Genomic DNA, 20192 nt, shown 5'->3' with positions numbered 1-20192 from the left:
CTCCCCCTTGCTTCCCTAGCAGGGAAAGAAGATAGCCAGAAAGTCCTTTACATCTTGTTTATTTCTGACTTTGCAGCACTACAGAAAACATGTCCGAACAGTTCAGTGTTCAGCAAGCAAGTGGCAAAGACTTCCTTCACATACGCAACAGGAAGGTCTCATATTACGCACTTCACAAAGACTTTTCCAGCCTGTGAACTTCCGGGAAGATTCTTTCCCACAGCTAGCCTCATCATGTGATGTAAACATCGAGCTGGTTTGCAGCTGCGTTGCATTCATATCGTAACATCGTATATCCCTGCTACCTGCCGCAAATGAGAGCGTTTGGGGGGCAATTCTGCACCAAACAGGAGTTTTCCTTAATGTCAGAACAGCATCATTTATGCCACAACAGCAAGGGTCAGTCCTCAAAGGAAGAGCATCCTATAGTGCCATCACCATAGCACTTAACCCTATGCCCCAAATATTCCAAAACACAAGATCAAATTGCACTCCCCTCAAGCCTTCATTATACATATCATAATAGGATGGCTAGCTAGAGGAACATCATTTCATTGCCCCATGACAAAAAGTTAATTTACTGAGTGGAAAATTTCACGCTCACTTCAACCACCAAATATTTATCTTACTCATTTCACCAATAAATTTCCATTCACATCATCACAGCCTCTCTTTTTCTCCAGGATCTTGCTATTACGTTTTAGCTTCAACAAGCCTGAAGATATCGAAAGGTCAAGAAAGTAGCTGCTCTCCACTCTCATTAGCGAGCTCTTTAACGTAAGTGCCTTTTGGCTTCTCTTATGTAAGACTGCTGTGCACTGGCCTTCAAGTTAAAGGCATGAAATGACTAGTTGAGTTTAGTCTCCAAAAAGAAAGTATTTCATAATAGGATTCTGTTTGCCATTCCACCTTTCATTTGCCCTTCCTACACTGTTATGTTTTCATTACCTTCAGCAGATTTCTGAGTGCTATTTAAACTCTAATTCACAACACTGAAAAGATTTGCAGGAACAGGCTGCAGCTGTGTGTGCAATGTTTTATACAATACACATTCTCAAGGGAGACCTGGGAGGTGACTGAATAGGATTATGAAGTGCCAGGTCTCAGCTCTGTTCAAATGTTCTTCTCCACCCAAGCATTTCCCCCTGATTTGTCATCCTGGTCTCCTGGATTCACAATTGCATGCATACCAGTAGATTCCTGACTAGCTCTCTCCCTTAATGCTTCAAGTGGAAGGTTCACCTTTTTAATGTTTAAAAACTGCTGCATGCCTTTCAATTGTCACCATATAAAGTACAAAACTGCTCCAGGGGTTACATGGGAGGGTAAAATGTTCCTTGATAGTATCACAGGCAACTGAAACTGTGCACAGCTGGCTTCTGCTGAAATTATGCAGAACATTTTCTACAGAGCTGAACTCTGGAATGGTAAGTGGACTGAAGAAAAAGGGGAACATGCATTTCTAAAATAAATATAATAAACCCACTTGACTATTTTTGTATCGAATATAATAACCTCCTTAAACCCTTCTCTCCTTCTGCTGTGTGCCAGCTTCAGCATGAAGATCTTGGGTTGTTCTAAAGCAGAGTTTTGCATTACACAAAAAGTGGGGGAATCTGGCTTAATGCAGGTCAGGACTTTCATGGCGAAGCCAGAGTGTGATGGAAGGAGCAAAGGGTTAAGGGAGGAGCACTTGTTACTGGATTCATAAACCAGACAGGAATGGTCGTCCAAACTGGACCCAAGAAAGAAAGAACATTACATAACAACATTACATTACAACATAAATGCTGACCCTTCGCCTCTTCCAAATATATTTCTCCCAAGTTATTTCAGGCAACTCAACAGAGAAGCAACTTAGCAGCCAGACTTAGTAATAGGTCATTGTGGAAAGGTGGCCTCAACCCCCACTCTCTAGCCTGCACTCAGTGGTCTGTTAGTTGTAGGCTTTATGCATTAAAGCTAAATTTAATTGGCCCCCACTATTCAGTATTTTTCCCAAAGCCTCTATTAACTTGCTTTGTGTCATTATCAGAGGACCACTTTATGCTGTGTGTAGCAAATCCAGGGTAGATACACTGAAAGTGAGTCTTGTAGTAAACACTACTATTGTTTGCAGGACAAATACATGTAAACTCATGGTGGACATATGGCAGGTGAACGCAAGACTAACCAGACTTCTTTGGCAAATGTGCATGACTGATGTCTGACATCACACCTGATGAGCAGGTCTTGGTGATACACCTGTTCATCCATGATCAAAGCATGGATCCGCATGGTTTATTGCAGACTGACCTGGCATTCAGCATTCTTCATTACAGATGTCATGGGCAGACCCAGTAAATGTTTGCCACATTTGCAAGAGCCACATTGTATGATGTAATGTAAGATCGCCATGGATGGATGGATGGATAGGGTCTCTATGTCTAATTATTAGCCAAGTGAGAAACAACTTCCTTGCTTTGGTTTTCAAAAGACACATTTGACCATAACTGAAGTACTGGCTTTAATTCAAGGAGTATGCTGTTATAGTCTGACTTTCTTATGCTTGTTGTTGTTTAGTCGTTTAGTCGTGTCCGACTCTTCGTGACCCCGTGGACCAGAGCACGCCAGGCATCCCTGTCTTCCACTGCCTCCCGCAGTTTGGTCAGACTCATGTTTGTAGCTTCCAGAACGCTGTCCAACCATCTAGTCCTCTGTCGTCCCCTTCTCCTTGTGCCCTCCATCTTTCCCAACATCAGGGTCTTTTCCAGGGAGTCTTCTCTTCTCATGAGGTGGCCAAAGTATTGGAGCCTCAGCTTCAGGATCTGTCCTTCCAGTGAGCACTCAGGGCTGGTTTCCTTAAGAATGGATAGGTTGGATCTTCTTACAGTCCATGGGACCCTCAAGAGTCTCCTCCAGCACCATAATTCAAAAGCATCAATTCTTCGGCGATCAGCCTTCTTTAGGGTTCAGCTCTCACTTCCATAAATCACTACTGGGAAAACCATGGCTTTAACTATACGGACCTTTGTTGGTAAGGTGATGTCTCTGCTTTTTAAGATGCTGTCTAGGTTTGCCATCGCCTTACTCCCAAGGAGCAGGTGTCTTTTAATTTTGTGACTGCTGTCACCATCTGCAGTGATCATGGAGCCCAAGAAAGTAAAATCTCTCACTGCCTCCATTTCTTCCCCTTCTATTTGCCAGGAGGTGATGGGCCCAGTGGCCATGATCTTCGTTTTTTTGATGTTGAGCTTCAGACCATATTTGCGCTCTCCTCTTTCACCCTCATTAAAAGGTTCTTTAATTCCTCCTCACTTTCTGCCATCAAGGTTGTGTCATCTGCATATCTGAGGTTGTTGGTATTTCTTCCGGCAATCTTAATTCCGGCTTGGGATTCATCCAGCCCAGCCTTTCGCATGATGAATTCTGCATATGCTATTGATGAATTCTTTCTTATGCTATTGGGAGGTAAAAAACCTCACTTTTCCCCAGAAACTTCTATCTACAAACATACACCCCCAAGTTACCTTATTGAAAATAATTTGCTTGTCCAAAAATGAAGAGCTTTGAGGAAGAAAGCAATGTGAAAATTTTATTTCAAGCCAGTCATATTCCAAAATACAAGTACCTAATGTATTTTTTCCAGGTCTCAATTTAAAATTAACAGAAGACAAACATATTTGTCCTACCTGTAATGTACATGTGTAATTGTTGGTCGCCTGTAGCCAAGAATCCAGGTCTGGATGTCTAGGGGTTCAGCTTTGGGATATGCAATGGTTGTATCTATCACCCACTGAAGACCTTTTGATTTACTTTCTAAGAAAGGGGATTATAGAACAAAAGAAAGGAAACAGAAAGAGTATGATTTTCAATTCTTAGTATCATATTTCTGTTCTAATACAGTACATCACACCAACTCATTTGATCTGCATTCTATGATTTGATGAAATACCACCATACTACACGATGCCAAAGCAGGAGGAACATGTTCAGCTCTTACTTCTCAAATTAGAGAATTGGCAGAAAACTCCCTTATATTCCAAATCATCATATACAAAAATGGCTATCCTTGATCATGACGTCATACACTTCAATTATTTAAATTCTGGTTATCCAAAGACCCCACTTCATCTCCCTCCCTCCCCAATCCCTCTCACCCTGTTCTCACAAAAAAAAAGTCTACCTTGTATCTTCCATATAGCCCTAGGAAGGAATAATTCAAGGTGTATTATTAGCACTGCTGCTTGCTTTAAAGAACTTCTTATTGAAATACATTGATGTTTCTATGGCTGTATGTACATTAGTAGGATTATTCAGATATACAATGTGAGGATGTTTTAATAACAACATAGAATCATAGGATTATAGAGTTGGAAGGGACCCTGGGGATCATCTAGTCCAACCCCCTGAAATGCAGGAATATGCAGCTGTCCCGTGTGGGGATCGAACCTGCAGCCTTGGCATTATCAGCACCATGCCCTAACCAACATGATTTAAATTATCAATAAGCATTAAAGGTACCCCATTAAATTTCTGGCATTCTGTCAACAAGTGAGATGCTAATTAAGCCAAGCACTTAAAAAGCTTAACCTAGTGCCATGTTCGGTGTAGGAGCACTTTCTCCCTGGGCAGAGGAAATGACATACGCCTGGTGCACCGCTGAAGCCTTCAAGTGCTTGCAACGTCTGGTCTCAACAGGCTTAGTACACAAATCTGTTTTCAATACCAGGATCAGCATGGAATGTATGAAGTAGTATCAAAGAAGACATGGCAACCTACTAATATATTTGTTTTGGCATAAGTTCTCATCGCCTAGAGACCTTTCTTCTCTTAGTTACTCATTCTCTTTCAAGCTTTCAAAAGCTTCTTCATCACACTTTCGCAATGCAGACAGAGCCCTTTTCAAAATATTTTTTTAGCAAACAAAATAGTGGCTATTATTTATCTTTAACACAACAATATATAGATACACATTTTAATTTATAGCCCATTTACATTAACACTTCATTACTATTTAAGTAGAAGTTTTAAATCACAGGAAACCATATATTCACAATCAATGACTAGAGGAGATTCTCAACGCCAAGGAAAAAACCATCATCATACCTAAGAAAGGAAGTCTTCATAGAAACAAGAACCAAAGTACTGTATGCCTGTCAGAGTTGCTTCCAGATCCTAGCTCACAGAGGATCACGCTAGCCAGCGATCATTAAGTAAAAGTCTTTATTGAGTTACAGTTTCCATTCTCAAGCTACTGCGTGCAACTCTACGTCTAGTGGCTAGATCGGCGAAGCTCCGTCTGAGTCTCCGCCCCTTGTGCACCAACTTAATATCCTAGCCCTGCTCCACCTTTTCCGCCTGACTGTTCTCCTCTGGGTCCCTCTGCCCCCCGGGGTCTCTTCCTTCCTGGATTCTTCTGACGCCGACCCCCCGGACCCTCCTGTCTCCTTGCGCCGGGCTTTAGGACCTGGCTCTCTTTCAGGGCTGCCTACTGCGTCACTTTCCTGTGCATTTGAACTTGGCGCGCGCGCCCAACCTTCCACTTTCCGTCTGACCGTTTCTTCGCTCCCCGATGGAGGTGTGGCCACTCCTGACTCATGCCCTCCCCCCTGTTGTGAGCTGCCAGCGCTTAATCCCTGGCTCCCTTCCTCTTCCCTGCTCTCTGGCGGTGACGCTGGTCCCGATTTCCAACTGCTCTCCTCTGAGTCCCCTCTGGCTCTATCTTGCTGGGGTGTCCCCCTAGGCTCCCCCCTTGCCCTGGCCACTGGTGCTCCTTTCTGTGAATCTTCCGATTCACTGGAAAGACTCGGAGATCTCGGGTCGTCGTCATCACTCATCTTTTCTTCTGCCTCCTCCCCCTCGCTCTCTGTTTCCTCCCTTGCCCTTGCCTCTGCTCCTGAACCCCTGACAATGCCAAACTGGTTTGTGATGACAAAACTACCATGAAAATATTAGAGCGAAAGAGAACAACTGAGATAAAGTTAAGCATGTTTTATTTTCACCCAAATTAATTGGCTAACTTATTTGAAAGGTTTATATGTTGCCTCTCAGCTAAATAGCATTCAAGGTATCTTAGCCACAAAATAACTCAACCACCATAAAAAATACAAAACAGGAGGAGAATAAAATACAGGTGGCAACCATTGTGCGTGGGGGCTTCCATACTGGCCCCCGCATGTGTCAGCAGAGCGCACAAATGCCCTCGCTGCCCTGTTCTGTCCACCGTTCTTCCCTCTACCAGGTCCAAAAGGACCGCTTCACTGGCAGTCGTGTGTCAACTGGACACACACAAAGTTGTCACCGCCTGTAGTGCGCAGACATAAAACTACGGACAAAAGCAGCCGTTAAAATACAGTCATACCTCAGGTTACAGATGCTTCAGGTTGTGTTTTTTGGGTTACAGACCGCCGAAACCCGGAAGTACCGGAACGGGTTACTTCCGGGTTTCGGCACTCGCGCTTTGCGCATAAGCAGCAAATCGCAACTTGCGCGTGCGCAGACGCACCACTGCAGGTTGCGAACGTGCATCCCACATGGATCACGTTTGCAACCCGAGCGTCCACTGTAATATAATCATGTGTCACATTTTAACTGTATGCTTTATTCTCCACATAGTGCACTGGCCCGTAACTCTGTGACATGTATGCCTTTGAAAGGCATACTTCTTATGCATATAATGGACTGCTGAGAAACCTTAAGCCAAAGGACAGGTTGATTTGTTTCAATAAATTGCAACAGGAAAGAGATGGTTCCTAAACCCCTTCCTTACAATTTTGACACACAGATCTCAAGCAGCCAAGCTATTTTGATCTTTCCAATTAGAATACTTTTGTTCTGCATTAGAAGACACTGAGAGTTTCTCTTCAGCAAATGGTCCAATTACCCTGGTGTGCTGGACTTAGCAGCCAGCTACATCAACTTTTCCCTCCAGGGACTGCTTGTTTTGTTTCAGGTTTCATCCTGGCTACCACTTCTTCCATTCTATATATCAGTGTTTCCCAACCTTTTTTGGGCAAAGGCACACTTGTTTAATGAAAAAAATCTCGAGGCACACCACCATTACAGCCCCGTGACGTCAGCGCGCAGCGTCGCGCCGGGAGGGACGCACGAAAGTGTAAGTTTCAATTTTTTCCCCTCCCCTCCTGTGTAAAGGGGAATGCACTCTGCTAAGTAAAGGCACTTGCCACAGCAGCGTCAACGTCACAGCACCCACCGGCACCCAAGAGAGAAGGGGTCTCAGCAGCCCTTTTGCCAGGAAGAGGAGCAAGAACGAGAGGAGGAGGAGGAAGAGGAAGAGAGTCCCCCCCAAAAAAACATTCTCCTTTTGATCTTCCTTATTTGCAATTCCTCATTGCAAAACAGCGGTTGATATACAGCTGATTTTTTTGTTATTACAGTCCCCACCCCCTCACCTAGAAAAACACCACCTGTCAATTTATTATTATTATTATTATTATTATTATTATTATTATTATTATTATTATTATTATTATTCCCCGCCACTCTGGGAGGCTGAAGCCCTTTAAGGCTTCCTTCTGTCCACTCTCTGTGAATTACCTGCCCGGAGCGGGTTTCTGGGGGGGGGGCGCTGCTGCCGGTGTCCTCCCCGTCGAGTCTCGCCTTGCCCGACGCGTGGCGGCCGCCCTTTCCCACACTCTGCCGGCTGCGCTGCCAAGCCCCGCGGCTCGGCCTGTCAGCGTTACCGGGCTCGGCGGGCGGTAATTCCCAAAGAAAGCCGGCGGCGCTTGAAGAGCTGGCAAGCCCCCATTTGCATGTCTGCTTTCCGCAGCCCTTGGAGAGGATTAAGTTCCCTCCTTCCTGCCGGGGAACCTCCAAGCTTTGGGGGTGGGGGGGAGGAGGCAGCAAAGCGAGGCAGGAAGGAGAGCGCGGCTTGGCTGGGTGAGCTTTGGCAGGGGCAGGGAATGAGAGCCGCGAGGCGGGCGCTGTGGACGGAAGCGCTGCCCACCGAGCTCGCAGGCAGCCAGGCAGGCAGACGGCGAGAGCCCCGCGCTGGGCGGCCTCTCCTCGCCGCCGCCGCCCGCCGCCCGACTCGCCCGCCTCCCTCCCACGGAGGTAGGCTGGTGTGCCGTGGGAGGGAGGCGGGCGAGTCGGGCGGCGAGCACACGCGGGGCGGCGAGCGAGCTCCCTCCCGAATCCCATCGCCGCTCGCTTCGGCCGGCCTACTGGGCTGTCGCAGGCGGAAGGCCTGCGCATGCGCAAGGTTTTCGCGCCTTCCTCCAGTAGGCCGGCCGAAGCGAGCGGCGATGGGATGTGGGAGGGAGCTCGCTCGCTGCCCCGCGTGTGCTCGCCGCCGCCCGACTCACCCGCCTCCCTCCCACGGAACACAAGGCAACGTTCCGCGGCACACTAGTGTTGGGAAACACTGCTATATATGTTGATATTCAAGCAACCCTGGAAAATTAAACCCGTAATTCCCCCAAGGATCATCTGCACACATTGGAAGCCAGTATAGGCTACCTTGTATCGCAGAAAGAAATTACAGCATGAAGGAAGTAGCTCTCATTGCTCTCTCCATTTCTGTTCTTAAAACCAGAAGATAGAAAAGGAGATGTTGCAAGCAGCACTAGCTCCAACCTACACGTACACACTCTGCAAACAGCTGAGGGAGCCGCTATAAAAGCAATAGCTACAGTGTGCTGATGTGCCCTGACCAGTGACCTGATCTGCACATTGTGTCTCTGCCAGAGGCGAAAGGGGAAGAGTGAGAGAGAGAGCACACATGCACAAGCTCCATAGCCACACTGTATTACTGTACTTCCCCAACTAGATAAGCAAAAAGAACTGTTCTTCCACGCTCTTCCTCTTTTCTGAAAACAGAGGAATATCTGTGTCCTAGTGTGCAGTGATGGGGACCACGAACGTAAGACGCTGGCTCATACAGAGTCAGACCATTTGTCCATCTAGCTCAGTGCTGTCTATGAGACCAGTGGCATGTCAAGGCTGGACCACAGGCAATGAGTGGCCTGGAGAGTCGGGACTCCATGACCATCAGTACCTGAGGGCAATCCAGAAAGCTGGACCAGGGAACAAGACCACAGAGGCAAGTTGTGATAGAATCAGGTGGACCTTGTGGTTTGGAAAAGAGTCAGCTGAAAAACAAAGTGCTTTATACCCCTTCCTGCCTGGGCCAGCCTGAGAGAGAAGATTCTTCCCTGATCTGGTGCTGCACGTGGCTCAATACATGGGGAAAATGGGCGGCAGCTCTTTATACAGCAGCTTTCTGGTGTTGACAACAGGATTTTTTCGTGCCCTAGCTGAAAGATGCTAAAGACACAACCAAGGGTCTTCTTTGTGCCGATGCTCCACCACTGAGCCATGACCATTCCCTCAAAGGCTGCATCTGCTTGCATGAGGTAATTCTTATGCTCTGAGGGCCAGGGGTGCCCTGGCTTCAGTCTTGCAAGGTCTTTTTAAAAGGTCAGATTGCCCACCAGTTTATTTTGCAATTACAAAGCATACTTTTTTGATTATTTAATTTCTATGCCATTTAATATATTACAAAAAACTCTAAGCGGTGTACAAAAAACTGAAGCAACAACAATTAAAACAAAAGATTGGAAAAAGACAGTTGTTGTTGTTATATTATTATTATTATTATTATTACTATTAATACATATAAATCAATACCAATTCAGTTTCCTCCTAACACACCCTCCCTTTCAGCCTTTGGGTTCTCAGCCAGGGTCCAATCAAAACCTCAACTCACCCATAGAAAGCTCACAACAAGAAGTTGTGGAAACAGTGGATTTCATCCTAGTCTCTTACTCTAGACTTGCTTTTGTCCTCTGCCCCTCACCCTGCCACTGGAGTGGGTGTGTGTGTGTGCGTGTGCATACCCGCCCCGAGCAGCACAGAGACACGCTCTACTGCTGCCCCATGTCTCTCGGCGCGCTCACCTTTCCTTTCTCCTGCCCCTGCTTGCCTCCTCCTCTCAGTGCGCAGGCAGGTGTTCCCTTAGCAATCGTGCCCTGAGTGCTGCAGCGGCCTTGCCCGCCGTGCTACAGCCTCAGAGGAGAAAGAGGAGAGCAAACGAGCCAGGAGGCAAAAGCCAGAATGTGGGCCTGGTGTGGGTGATGGAGTATAGGGCACACAGGCTTCCACCTCGCTACCGCTGTCGCCATGATGCTGCCATAAAAAACCTGGACATTTTGCAAAAAAAAATTAAAACCCGCCTGGAATCTTTACCCTAAAAACAGAGGACACGTCTGGGGGGAAACGGACATGTGGCAACCCTGCCATAGGTCCCAAATAGAGGTGGGTCACAATGAACCCGTGCCTGCTTCCTCCCAAAACACCTGGGAGGGTCCAAAAAACCTTGGACAAGGCTTGGGGGTATGTGCTACTCTTGGCCAGCTTAAGGCCCAAAATTTGGAGAGATGAATGGAAAGAAGTGGTTCACCAATTATTCCTCCTCAGTCCAGCAAAGAAGTACTTAAAATTAATTTGGGACAAAAGGAGGGCCAAGGCTGCTCATCACCCCCCCCCCAATCCTTCCACTTCAGACCACCTCACTGTAGGGTATATTATATTATTATTATTATTATTATTATTATTATTATTATTATTATTATTATTAACATTTCTATACCACACTTTGTCCAAAGATCACAGGGAGGTTCACAATATAAACAAATAAAATGAGAACACAAAATACAGAATAAAACAAAAGCAAAAGCAAACCAATAGACCCCCTTATTATGTCCTTAGACCTTAGGCCTCTGAGCCCAAGACAAACCTGTGCTATGGCATCAGAGCTGAAGGAGACAAAAGAGCTAGCTCACCTCTTTGGCCTCCAGCTTTTACCACAAAAGTGCCAGAGTAAAGAGCAGATCAGAGACTAATGCTTCTGAAGAAATCCCAGTTGTGCTACCAGAAGAAATACAATTTTGTAAATACTTCAGAGACTATACCTAAAAAGATTTTTTTTTTTTTAACAGTGTTGCTCCACTCGAGAATACTCCTAGTCTTTGCTTCCTCTGGAAGCAAGTAAATTAGCCCACGGGGATTTGAATGGAAACCCTGCAGGCTGCGGCATGTATTTATCTATCACTCTCTACAGGCCCTTCCTTCCCTCTGGGTTCCTTGCAGTCAGGGGCTGCCAAGTGCAATAGCTTGGCCTAGCAGTTCTGAATGGGCTCTTCAGTAGGGCTGCTTTCATCCAGTGCCAAGGCAAATTCTCACAACACTCACAGCAATCAAAGAAACAGAAAAGGAAGGAACGTCTTTTAGCAATACTACCCGTTCGAGGATAACATTTTGGGCTACACGAATCCCAGCCAAGTAACAAACCAATATATAACACCCATACACATTCTCCATTTAGAAGTTTAGCAACCAGAAAAGTAAGGCATCTTTGTGCCACCAATATAATTGGGTGTCATAGCTATGGAAGGGAGAGCAGAAAAAGTGTAGTATTTATTAAATACAGCAATAATAGCTATATTGCTTGTCTCAGGGAAGCCCACCTGACACTAAATAGTATAGCTCAGACTTAGATATCTAAATGGAAGCATTTGATTTAAATAAATTCCTGTGTCTTGATATTAAAAATCTGCCAAAGTATTGTGGGATAAACACTGAATTGACAAAGTGACAGAACTGCTGGCATCATGCCCTTCTTGTGGGTTTCGCGGAAGTGAATGTCTAGTCTAATGCTGGACTATAAGGCGGATTCGTGATCTGATCCAGTATGTTTCAAAATCATTTCCCCCTCTGAATATGCAACCTGATGAAAAGATTTTAAAATAATAATAGTTGGTTGAAATAAAAAGATAGGGTCTCACTCAACTCTGTTTCTCATTTTGTGGGACCTAAAAGCTTAAAAGCACGCAGTGTGGGCTGTGCTGGATATCTAGAGGCAGGATAGGATTCACTGGTTATGCATGCTGACAGACCAGAAAAAGCAAACTCCAAATCTAAAGCGAAGAGCATATTTATCTTCCCACATAAACCAAACAAGACACCCCTTCAGTTGTGAACTGCAGTGAAGATTACAAAAGGTATTCTACCCACATTCAATGGGTAAACATCAATTTGATGAATATAAATAAGCCAGCAGATTATCCAATATTTGTCTATCATTACCCAATTTTTATCATTAAAACCCAGCAATATTTAACACTGCATTTCAAATGAAAGCTCTAAAGTATTAACAACAAATAGCCGGGCACATCTTAGCCCCATCTGATACAATTCAGGAAGGAATTGTTATAGCATATTGCTGCTGCCTATAGACCAAAATAGGTAATACTGTACAGGTGTTTTAGACTGGATATTCCATTCATTTGTTCTACAGGTGGCAGTAGCACATTGTAGCAGTGACTTGAATGTTTCCCTATTAATTTAGATTTCTCAGACACTGTGCCCACTTCTTATTTCCTACTCCTTCACCTCCTGTACTGTCCATCTCTTATACAATCTCTACTTCTCACTCCTGGTTCCTCTTCATAGGCTAATTCCAGCCCTAAGTAACTTAGAAATATTGGGCTGGTGCTCTTTGCAGGATTAAAAACATAAACAAAAGGTACTATGGTTATACAGAACAACTAGGGCTGGGTTCATACAGGTAAACAATTAATTTTAAATCAATTAAGCCTGGCCAAAACTAGAATGAGGCAAAAAGCAGCATGTTCAAGGGTGAGGAGGCATCTATGCTTCCATCTGTGTGCAGTATATAACAAACTCACAAATTTAAACTGGGTCAGCTATTGCACACAAAAGAAAACACTTCTTTAAAATGACATCAGAGTTCTATTATATGAGGTTATAATTCAATAAATAACACATGCCGATCTATGTAAATGAGATTTGTTCATTATCTACATTAATGAAAACTTTCATCAGTTATCAGCAAGTAGTGCATTGCAACAATTTTTTGCGAACTTCAACTATTTCATTCCATTAGGCCTCTGTCACTGAACACTTAACTGCTCAGGTTCAATGTTAAGGTACCTGCAAGCCCATTTTGATCCAATGAGGATGTTACTAATGAGACTTTCTAACACATCAGGAATAATTCATAAACACAATACTCCAATAGCAGGTTTACAACAATCAGTAATCACAATCTTTAGCAGAAACGTGCTCCTGAAAATTGACTCTGCAATGCGATCATTTTAAAGGGCCCAAATATCTACCTAGCTACCTAGCTACCTAGGTAGATAGAAGAAATTAGATTTATTGAGAATAAGTTTAATTATGAAAATGTGTATTGGCAATAAGTAATATGAATTTGAAATATGGAATAGACGGGAAGTTGGGTCTTTAGTGTTAAGACCAATAGATGTTTTATTGTTTGCCAAGAAAATTATGTGTCTATGGTTATTTTTGTAATTTGTGTGTAATTTTGTATATGTGTTTCTTTTTGTGTGTTTTTGTTGTTGTATAAATAAAGATAAAAATAAATAAATAAAGGGCCCAAATATATCGTGACACACAAAGGCATTTCTTTAAAAAATGGACAACAACTGGAAACTGCTTATACTGCCGAAGTCCAGTATTCTGATAAAGTTTCTGCTAGTACACATTGCCATTAAAAAACAATATAAACCTTGAAGCAGTGGTGTGTGAAAATCAAACTTACATATAATCAGACACTATAACCTTGTAAAATGCTGTCCAGGTGAAAAACAGAAAACTTTCACCCTGAGGAATACCAAAGAATTTGCTATGTATGCACCACATTCTTGACAAGATTTAGGATATCCTGTAGAGTTATATAAAATAACGAAAGGAAGGACTGTAGACAGGACACTGCTGGCAAGACCAATGAAACTGCCAAGCAACTACAATATGCTTCATCAAATACTGAGCAAGACCAACTGTCAATGTCAAGGTCTCAAGAGAGAAGAAATTGCGGACTTCTGGGTCAGTGCCATTGGTGAATGGCGGAGTTCCTCCAACCAGAGGAACTAGCTCCGTGAAAACTGGGTCTTCCCGCCGCGGCGAAGGCGGGGACCCACTAGAAATCCCAGGCGGAGGAAGCCTGCGAACGTGGGGTTCGGCAGGGCACCAGAAGCGCCCCCCCACTCACCGGGAACCCCTTTTTGGGGTGCCAGACTGAAGCGGGGTGAGCTGCGCGGTGCTGCGAACTGATTGCTACTTTCATGGAGTGAAGCCGCACAGCCATTGCCGGAGAGCGCTGACTTTTTCCTGTGGACAATTGGATTTAAAACAAGTACCCGTGAGTAGAAACGGAAAATTGGATCAAGAAATATCTTAATTTGGCATCGAAGCGGGAAGGTTCAAAATAGGAAGTCCGCCTTCAGCTTTTTGTATATAGACTAAAGCAAAAACTTCGTAAGCTAAAGCCTGGAAAGCTGTCAAAAAAGTCTAAATTTCCTTCATTCAGAACTACTGAAACCCCCTTGGAAGCAGGAGAAAAGGGGGGGAATTTTGTTTAACCCCTGCAGGAGAGGGAGCGAGAAGGATGAGTTTCCACCGTCTCTAACCTGGGAACGGGGTGTCAGAGACAGAAATTGTAGGTTTATTGACTGTGAATGGAACATTTTGACAGATAGTTAAAGAAGAGAAACAAGCTGATTCCAATGTTGCCTTTTGCATCTTAAAGAAACAAAATATCCGGAAAATATCTGAAAAACGAAAGTAATTTTCCTTTGTTGGACTTGCCTTAAAAAAAAAAAAAGGATACAAATAGAAATTGTCTCCTCTAGAGGGAGCTTGTTAAATTGTTGCAGCAGTATACTTGAGGACTCAACAGGTGTGAGATTAAGACCGTGGGAACAGTCTTTTCTGACCTTGCCTAAAGATGAGCTGGGAGGAAGATTGGGTGCTTGCCTTATGTAAGACAAGTGCCCTGTTGGAACAGATGCATGAGAAGATGGACTTGATGAATGAAAAAATGGATTTGACTGTTGTGGTTAATAACTGGGAAAATTGATACAGAAATTATTCAGGGACCAACTCATGAATCAGTACTGACTGGGCAAGAACAGAAGATAATGGAGGAGGAGGAGGTTGCACCTCAAATAATACAAATGGAGAGACCCGAGGCCCTACAGGAGCATAAGCCGCTATCATTGAAGATTGAAGTTGGAATGGGCCAGGGGGAATCTGGTGTTGAGGAGGTTCCTAACTTTGGAGAGACCTTGAAATATGTTTTTAATTTTTTATTTTATTTTATCAAGGACTGTGGGGAGTGGGACTTTGGGGAATGGGTGGGTTTGATGAAGGGAGATGGAGACAATTCTGGGTTGGAACCCCCCAGAGAACTACTCCTCAATGAGAAAGGAAAGGAATTAAGAAAGAGACCAACAAAAGACAGGGAAAAGGGCAAGTATAAAAAAGAAGAAGAAATGCAGAAGGGACATGGAAGAGACTTAAGGCCTCGGACATAAGGCTTCCAGGTTGATGGACTAGATGGATTGGACAGTAAGGACTGACACGATCCGAGACCAGGAAGATGAGACGTTGGATGAAGATTGGAAGAAAATTTATAAAGGAAACTTTTTATTTAGGGAATTGGCTAAAAATTAATGAATATTAGGGAAAATGTTGGAATGAAACTATGTGACTCTAGCAGAAATGATATCAGGAGTTATGTATATTTGAAAACTAAGATTTAAGCTTTAAGGTATTTTAGGGTAAGATAAGGTTAAATAAATTAAGGCAATTTGAATAACAGAATATGGGGAAAGATGGTAAGGATTTGCTGAGCTAATTATTAAGTTAAACTGTCAAGATAAATTTTTTAACAAAAATTGAGAAAGATGGAAAGAATTTGCTGAAACAATTAATTAAACTAGAATACAAAAAGGGAGGTGTGAGGAGGTCAATGAAACAAGCAAATGGAAGTTATAGATATGCAACTTGGGATCTATGTTGTTTTCTTTTTTCTTGTGTTTTCCATTTTTCTTTTTATATTTTTTTGTTGTATTGTTGTTTCTTTTTTTTCTTTCTATGTACTACAGTGTTGTTTTTAATTTTTCTTTTTTCTTTATAACTTTGAAACTACTAATAAATATTATTTTTTAAAAAAACAAGAGAGAAGAAATTGCATTTGGTGTGCCAGAAGCTGGCCAGGTAACAAAGAACTGCACGCAAATGAATGAATATGCCTTTTCCCTTGTAAACTCACATTCCTACAGATATCTAAATTCAGCTGAGTCTCAGATCTTAAATAAGTAATCTCACTTACATGGTGAACATAAATTGCTTGTTTAATTCTGCTGTATCTCCAAAAAGCCAGGGACTGATTTGCAAAGCAAAATACAGCAAAAGCTCCCTGAGTTTCTCATATTAATTTTGAACACAGCTGAATTTTGGAAAGCATACCTCTAAAGCTCCATAAAAACAATGCTATAAATTCAACACACCTTCACTCTGAAACAAGTAATGTAGAAAAATAATGTAGAAATTCTTTTTCTGATGACAAGTAACACCCACTATAATGTGCACAAGTAACACCCACTATAATGTGCTGTACAGGAATTGCCAAAACACAATCATTATATGCTCAATTGGTGGAAAAAGGAAAGTTGGACGCTGCCAGTATGTGGATAGTTGTAACTCAAATAATGTACAAGCATAGCAAGAGCGAAATATATCATATGTATATTAAATTTCTACCCCCGTTTTCTTCTGGAAATTCAAAATAAGTAGCAGCACAAAGGTACAAATAATCTAGGCAACATCAAACAGCATGATAAAATATCATAATAATGGAATCAGCAAACACAACAGATGATCAGTTCGGTTTTCCCCAAATACTTCTTTAAAGAGCCAAGTTTTCATCAGCTGCTGACACTACGCAGGCCTCTAGGGAAGAACATTCTACTACAGCATCAGCACAACCAAAAGGGCCCAGTTCATGAAGAACCCATCTAAGAGAAGGTGGCAGTCCTTTAGATGCACTAGGTTATGAGTGATGGAATAGAGGAGGCAAATAAACACACCCAAAAGACTTCCTTTGTTCTTAACACAGTAAAGCAGCTGGGGGCAGAAACAGCAACAATAACTGAAGACACAAAGCTAATTAACGGATGTGTTGCGTCCAGAGAAGCCTGGCTGCAAAGTGGGCTGGGGGGGGGGTTGCTTTGCAATTGGGTGGGACAAAATAACCTTCCTTCAGCCCATGTTTCTTCTTCACCCCTGGCCCAGAATTAATTTGTTCATACAAAGATGCCCAGACAGTGTTATTAAACCGATAGCCAATGGAAAAGAAAGTTCTCTTTTTAGGGGAGTAACGGAAACTTATTTTTAAAGAAGTTGTTTCCATTAGATAAAAGTCGGTGCTTTTCATTTTCTAGCCTACAAGCTCCATGGTGGATATCACTCCTGTAAGGTAGGAGGAAAGGACTGCAGTAGAAGTGTTTTAAATGCAGCCTACAGCAAATAACTTTGAATTCTGTAACGCTGCAGGTGAGAGCTATATATTCTCCTTCCGGCAATCAGACTTATAATAGACGCACAACAGGGGAAAAGTCAACAATATAGAAGTAGTAATTTGCACTTCAGTCTCTAACACACCCACAACTTCCCCTCCTACACTAATAGGTGTATACAGTACTCTTATGATCCCAGAACAGTTAAATGTATGTGGTTAGGTAATCCAAGGAGCACCAGATATTTTAAGGCATTTTTTTTAAAGGGGAAAAAAAAAGCATTTGTTAATTCTGGGATGACTTGAATTTGCTATTGCTTGGAAGTGCTATATATTTTTGGTCCAAAAAATCCAATTCTATTTTTTTTAAGTTACATTAAAAAATATTTTTATGTAAAACATAAAACCTGACTCTCATTTTGACCTGACGCTGATTCTGAGATCCCAATCAGCTGGCAACTGGTTCTATAAAAAGTTTAAATGACCCATACCTGCTTCTGGAGCATCGCCACCTGCCAGAGTTCCATTTTCTTGCTGAGCTATCAGGTTTTTCAGTATAACTTGTGTGGCCCCCAGTCTTGGCAGTGTAACGTGTGTAAGAAATGGCAAATTGTTTTTCTTGGCAAATGCCTGACTGGTCTCTCTTCTTTTTCTAAGAAAACCACCTTCTGGAAACAATACAATCCACTTCCGATCGCGGCTCCTATAATGTTTTTCTAGATGTTCTTGGAGAAGCAAAAGCTGCCGGTCACGATAAGCTTTTCCCTAAAATGCAAATGATAAAAAGGGACACGTTAAGTACAACTTTCTAAGAAAGTTTATTTTCATAATGCTGTTGTTTACTTAAAAGAAATAATAATCCCAAAACAAATTATCTCACTTGGCTGAATTTAGAGTTGGGAGAGAATTCCTACCCACCCCTATTTCCATGTAAATACTCTTGTCACATACTATCAGAAAGATAATGTAATCCCCTCCGCATAGCCAGTGACAGCCTTCCTCAATGAGGTACCCTCCAGATATTTTGGACATCCAGAAGACACCAGGTTGGAGAAGCCTGGTCTAGAGCCCCCAGGCTGCCCAACTCACAATTGCAGGGTCATTTCTTCATTGAAATCCGAACATATAGAGAAACATGATATAGTGTTGATGAAGTTTTTTTTAAAAAAAAATATTTCTAGTTTTCATTTAAATACAATTCAATAGTTTAACATTACTTCTAACATTTCCAATCTTGACTTCCTTCCTCCTCTTCCTGCGGTTCCTTAAATTTATAATTTCATGCATATTCTAAATTAACTTATTCTTTTATTCATCTATTTTAAAAGAATATATAAATTGCAGGTTATTACAATAATCCTGCCAATGTCTTTTCTCTGTTTATAATTTGTTAGATATTCAATAAACCATTTCCATGCTTTTATTTTTTAAAAAATGTCATCTTGATTTCTTATTCTTCTGATAAGTTTCACAATTTCTGCGTAATCCCTAAGTTTTTGTCTCCATTCATCTCTCGTCAGGACTTAATTGATGGAAGTTTGTTTATTTATATCACATCTCAGAGGATGATGATGGGGTCAGTGCTGCCATTTCTTACAGACATGTATCCTACAAGCAACACAACCTTTTACTTCATACTTCTCTCGTCACCAGCTATACAACACTCCCAGATTCTAGTCAAATGGCTAGATCAAGCAGCTGAATTTTACTGACCTGTAGCTTATGTCAGTCAAAAGGTCCTATCAGTAATACCCCCACCAAATTAGGTGCAATTAGGCTTGAAAGAATATTGTACCTGAGGAAACGCTAGGCTTATGCCTGCTCACACCATGCCTAAATAGCCCCAGAGACTCTATAGCATAGATAGGAAACCTGTGACCCTCTACATGTCATTGGACCCCAACCCACATTATCCCTGATCACTAGCCATGCTGACTGGGGCGGATGGGAGTTGAGTCCACTATGTGGAGGGTCACAGGTTTCCCACATCTGCTCTATAGAAAGTATTGACTAGTTTCCAAGAATGAAGAGGCAGGCTCAATTGTCCTGAAGACATTTCTTTACATTCCATTTCAACTACTATATATTTAGGTATTGCCATATGTTTCCTGCATTCTCTCTTCTCTCCTCCCCAGTTCTCTTTTAGCCACCTGAATAATTTTGGGGAACAAGTAGGATAAAAGTACTCCTAAATAATATATTAACTTTGAAACATTAATTTGGGGATAAACAGTTGGTTTTGTGCCAAGGTACACTGTGGAAATGTTTTTATACACTACGACTACCTAGCATAGTCGATGAAATGGGTGACCACTTTGAAAGCAGATGATGCTACTGATACAGTTAAAAAAAAATCCATTACCTGTCTTATAAAGAAGTCTCCATGAATTAGAGATACAATTCCAAAGTTTGTATATTTAAAAATATAATCCATCAGCCACATCATCTTACGAACAACCTGGGGAAGTTCAGACAAGAACCTGTCAGTGCACTCCAAAGTAACACAACAAATAAACAAGGCAATGTACAAAGTAAAACATGGTAACCCTTCAGAACACATTAGCTAGCAGAAAACCATTTTCCTTACTAAGAAGTCTGAATAAAAATGCCACCGAGAATAACTCTGTACAGATGTAACCACTAAAAGACTATTACCTTTCAACAAAGTCTTATTTGCAAAAACATAATCTCTCAGAATTCTACTCCCACTCAATCCAGCATCTTCACAGTTTTCATTTTACAGAGGGGGAAAATACAGATTTGATCTCTACTTGTTAAACATATTGGGTAAATCATTTGATTCTTCGGGGGGGGAAATCAGTCACTTCCAATCAATCTGAATTAACAA

At 42.4% G+C, this 20192-nt stretch overlaps 1 protein-coding gene across 2 annotated transcripts in view; it reads right to left on the bottom strand.

Annotated features, from left to right (window-relative positions):
• Positions 1–20192, bottom strand: part of LPGAT1 (lysophosphatidylglycerol acyltransferase 1) — a 62999-nt gene that overhangs the window by 8022 nt on the left and 34785 nt on the right. For both annotated transcript variants that reach the window (XM_081186093.1, XM_081186092.1), the window contains 3 exons: positions 19707–19802; positions 17836–18109; positions 3672–3798 (listed from right to left, as the gene is read on the bottom strand). In XM_081186093.1, coding sequence (XP_081042219.1) covers positions 3672–3798; positions 17836–18109; positions 19707–19802 — 497 coding nt within the window. The remainder of the gene's footprint in view (positions 1–3671; positions 3799–17835; positions 18110–19706; positions 19803–20192) is intronic.

This window comes from Podarcis bocagei (assembly GCF_964188305.1).
Source record: "Podarcis bocagei genome assembly, chromosome: 3".
NCBI lineage: Eukaryota > Metazoa > Chordata > Lepidosauria > Squamata > Lacertidae > Podarcis > Podarcis bocagei.
Note: the sequence above shows the minus strand (reverse complement) of the source record. Positions and strands in the feature narration are given on the sequence as shown.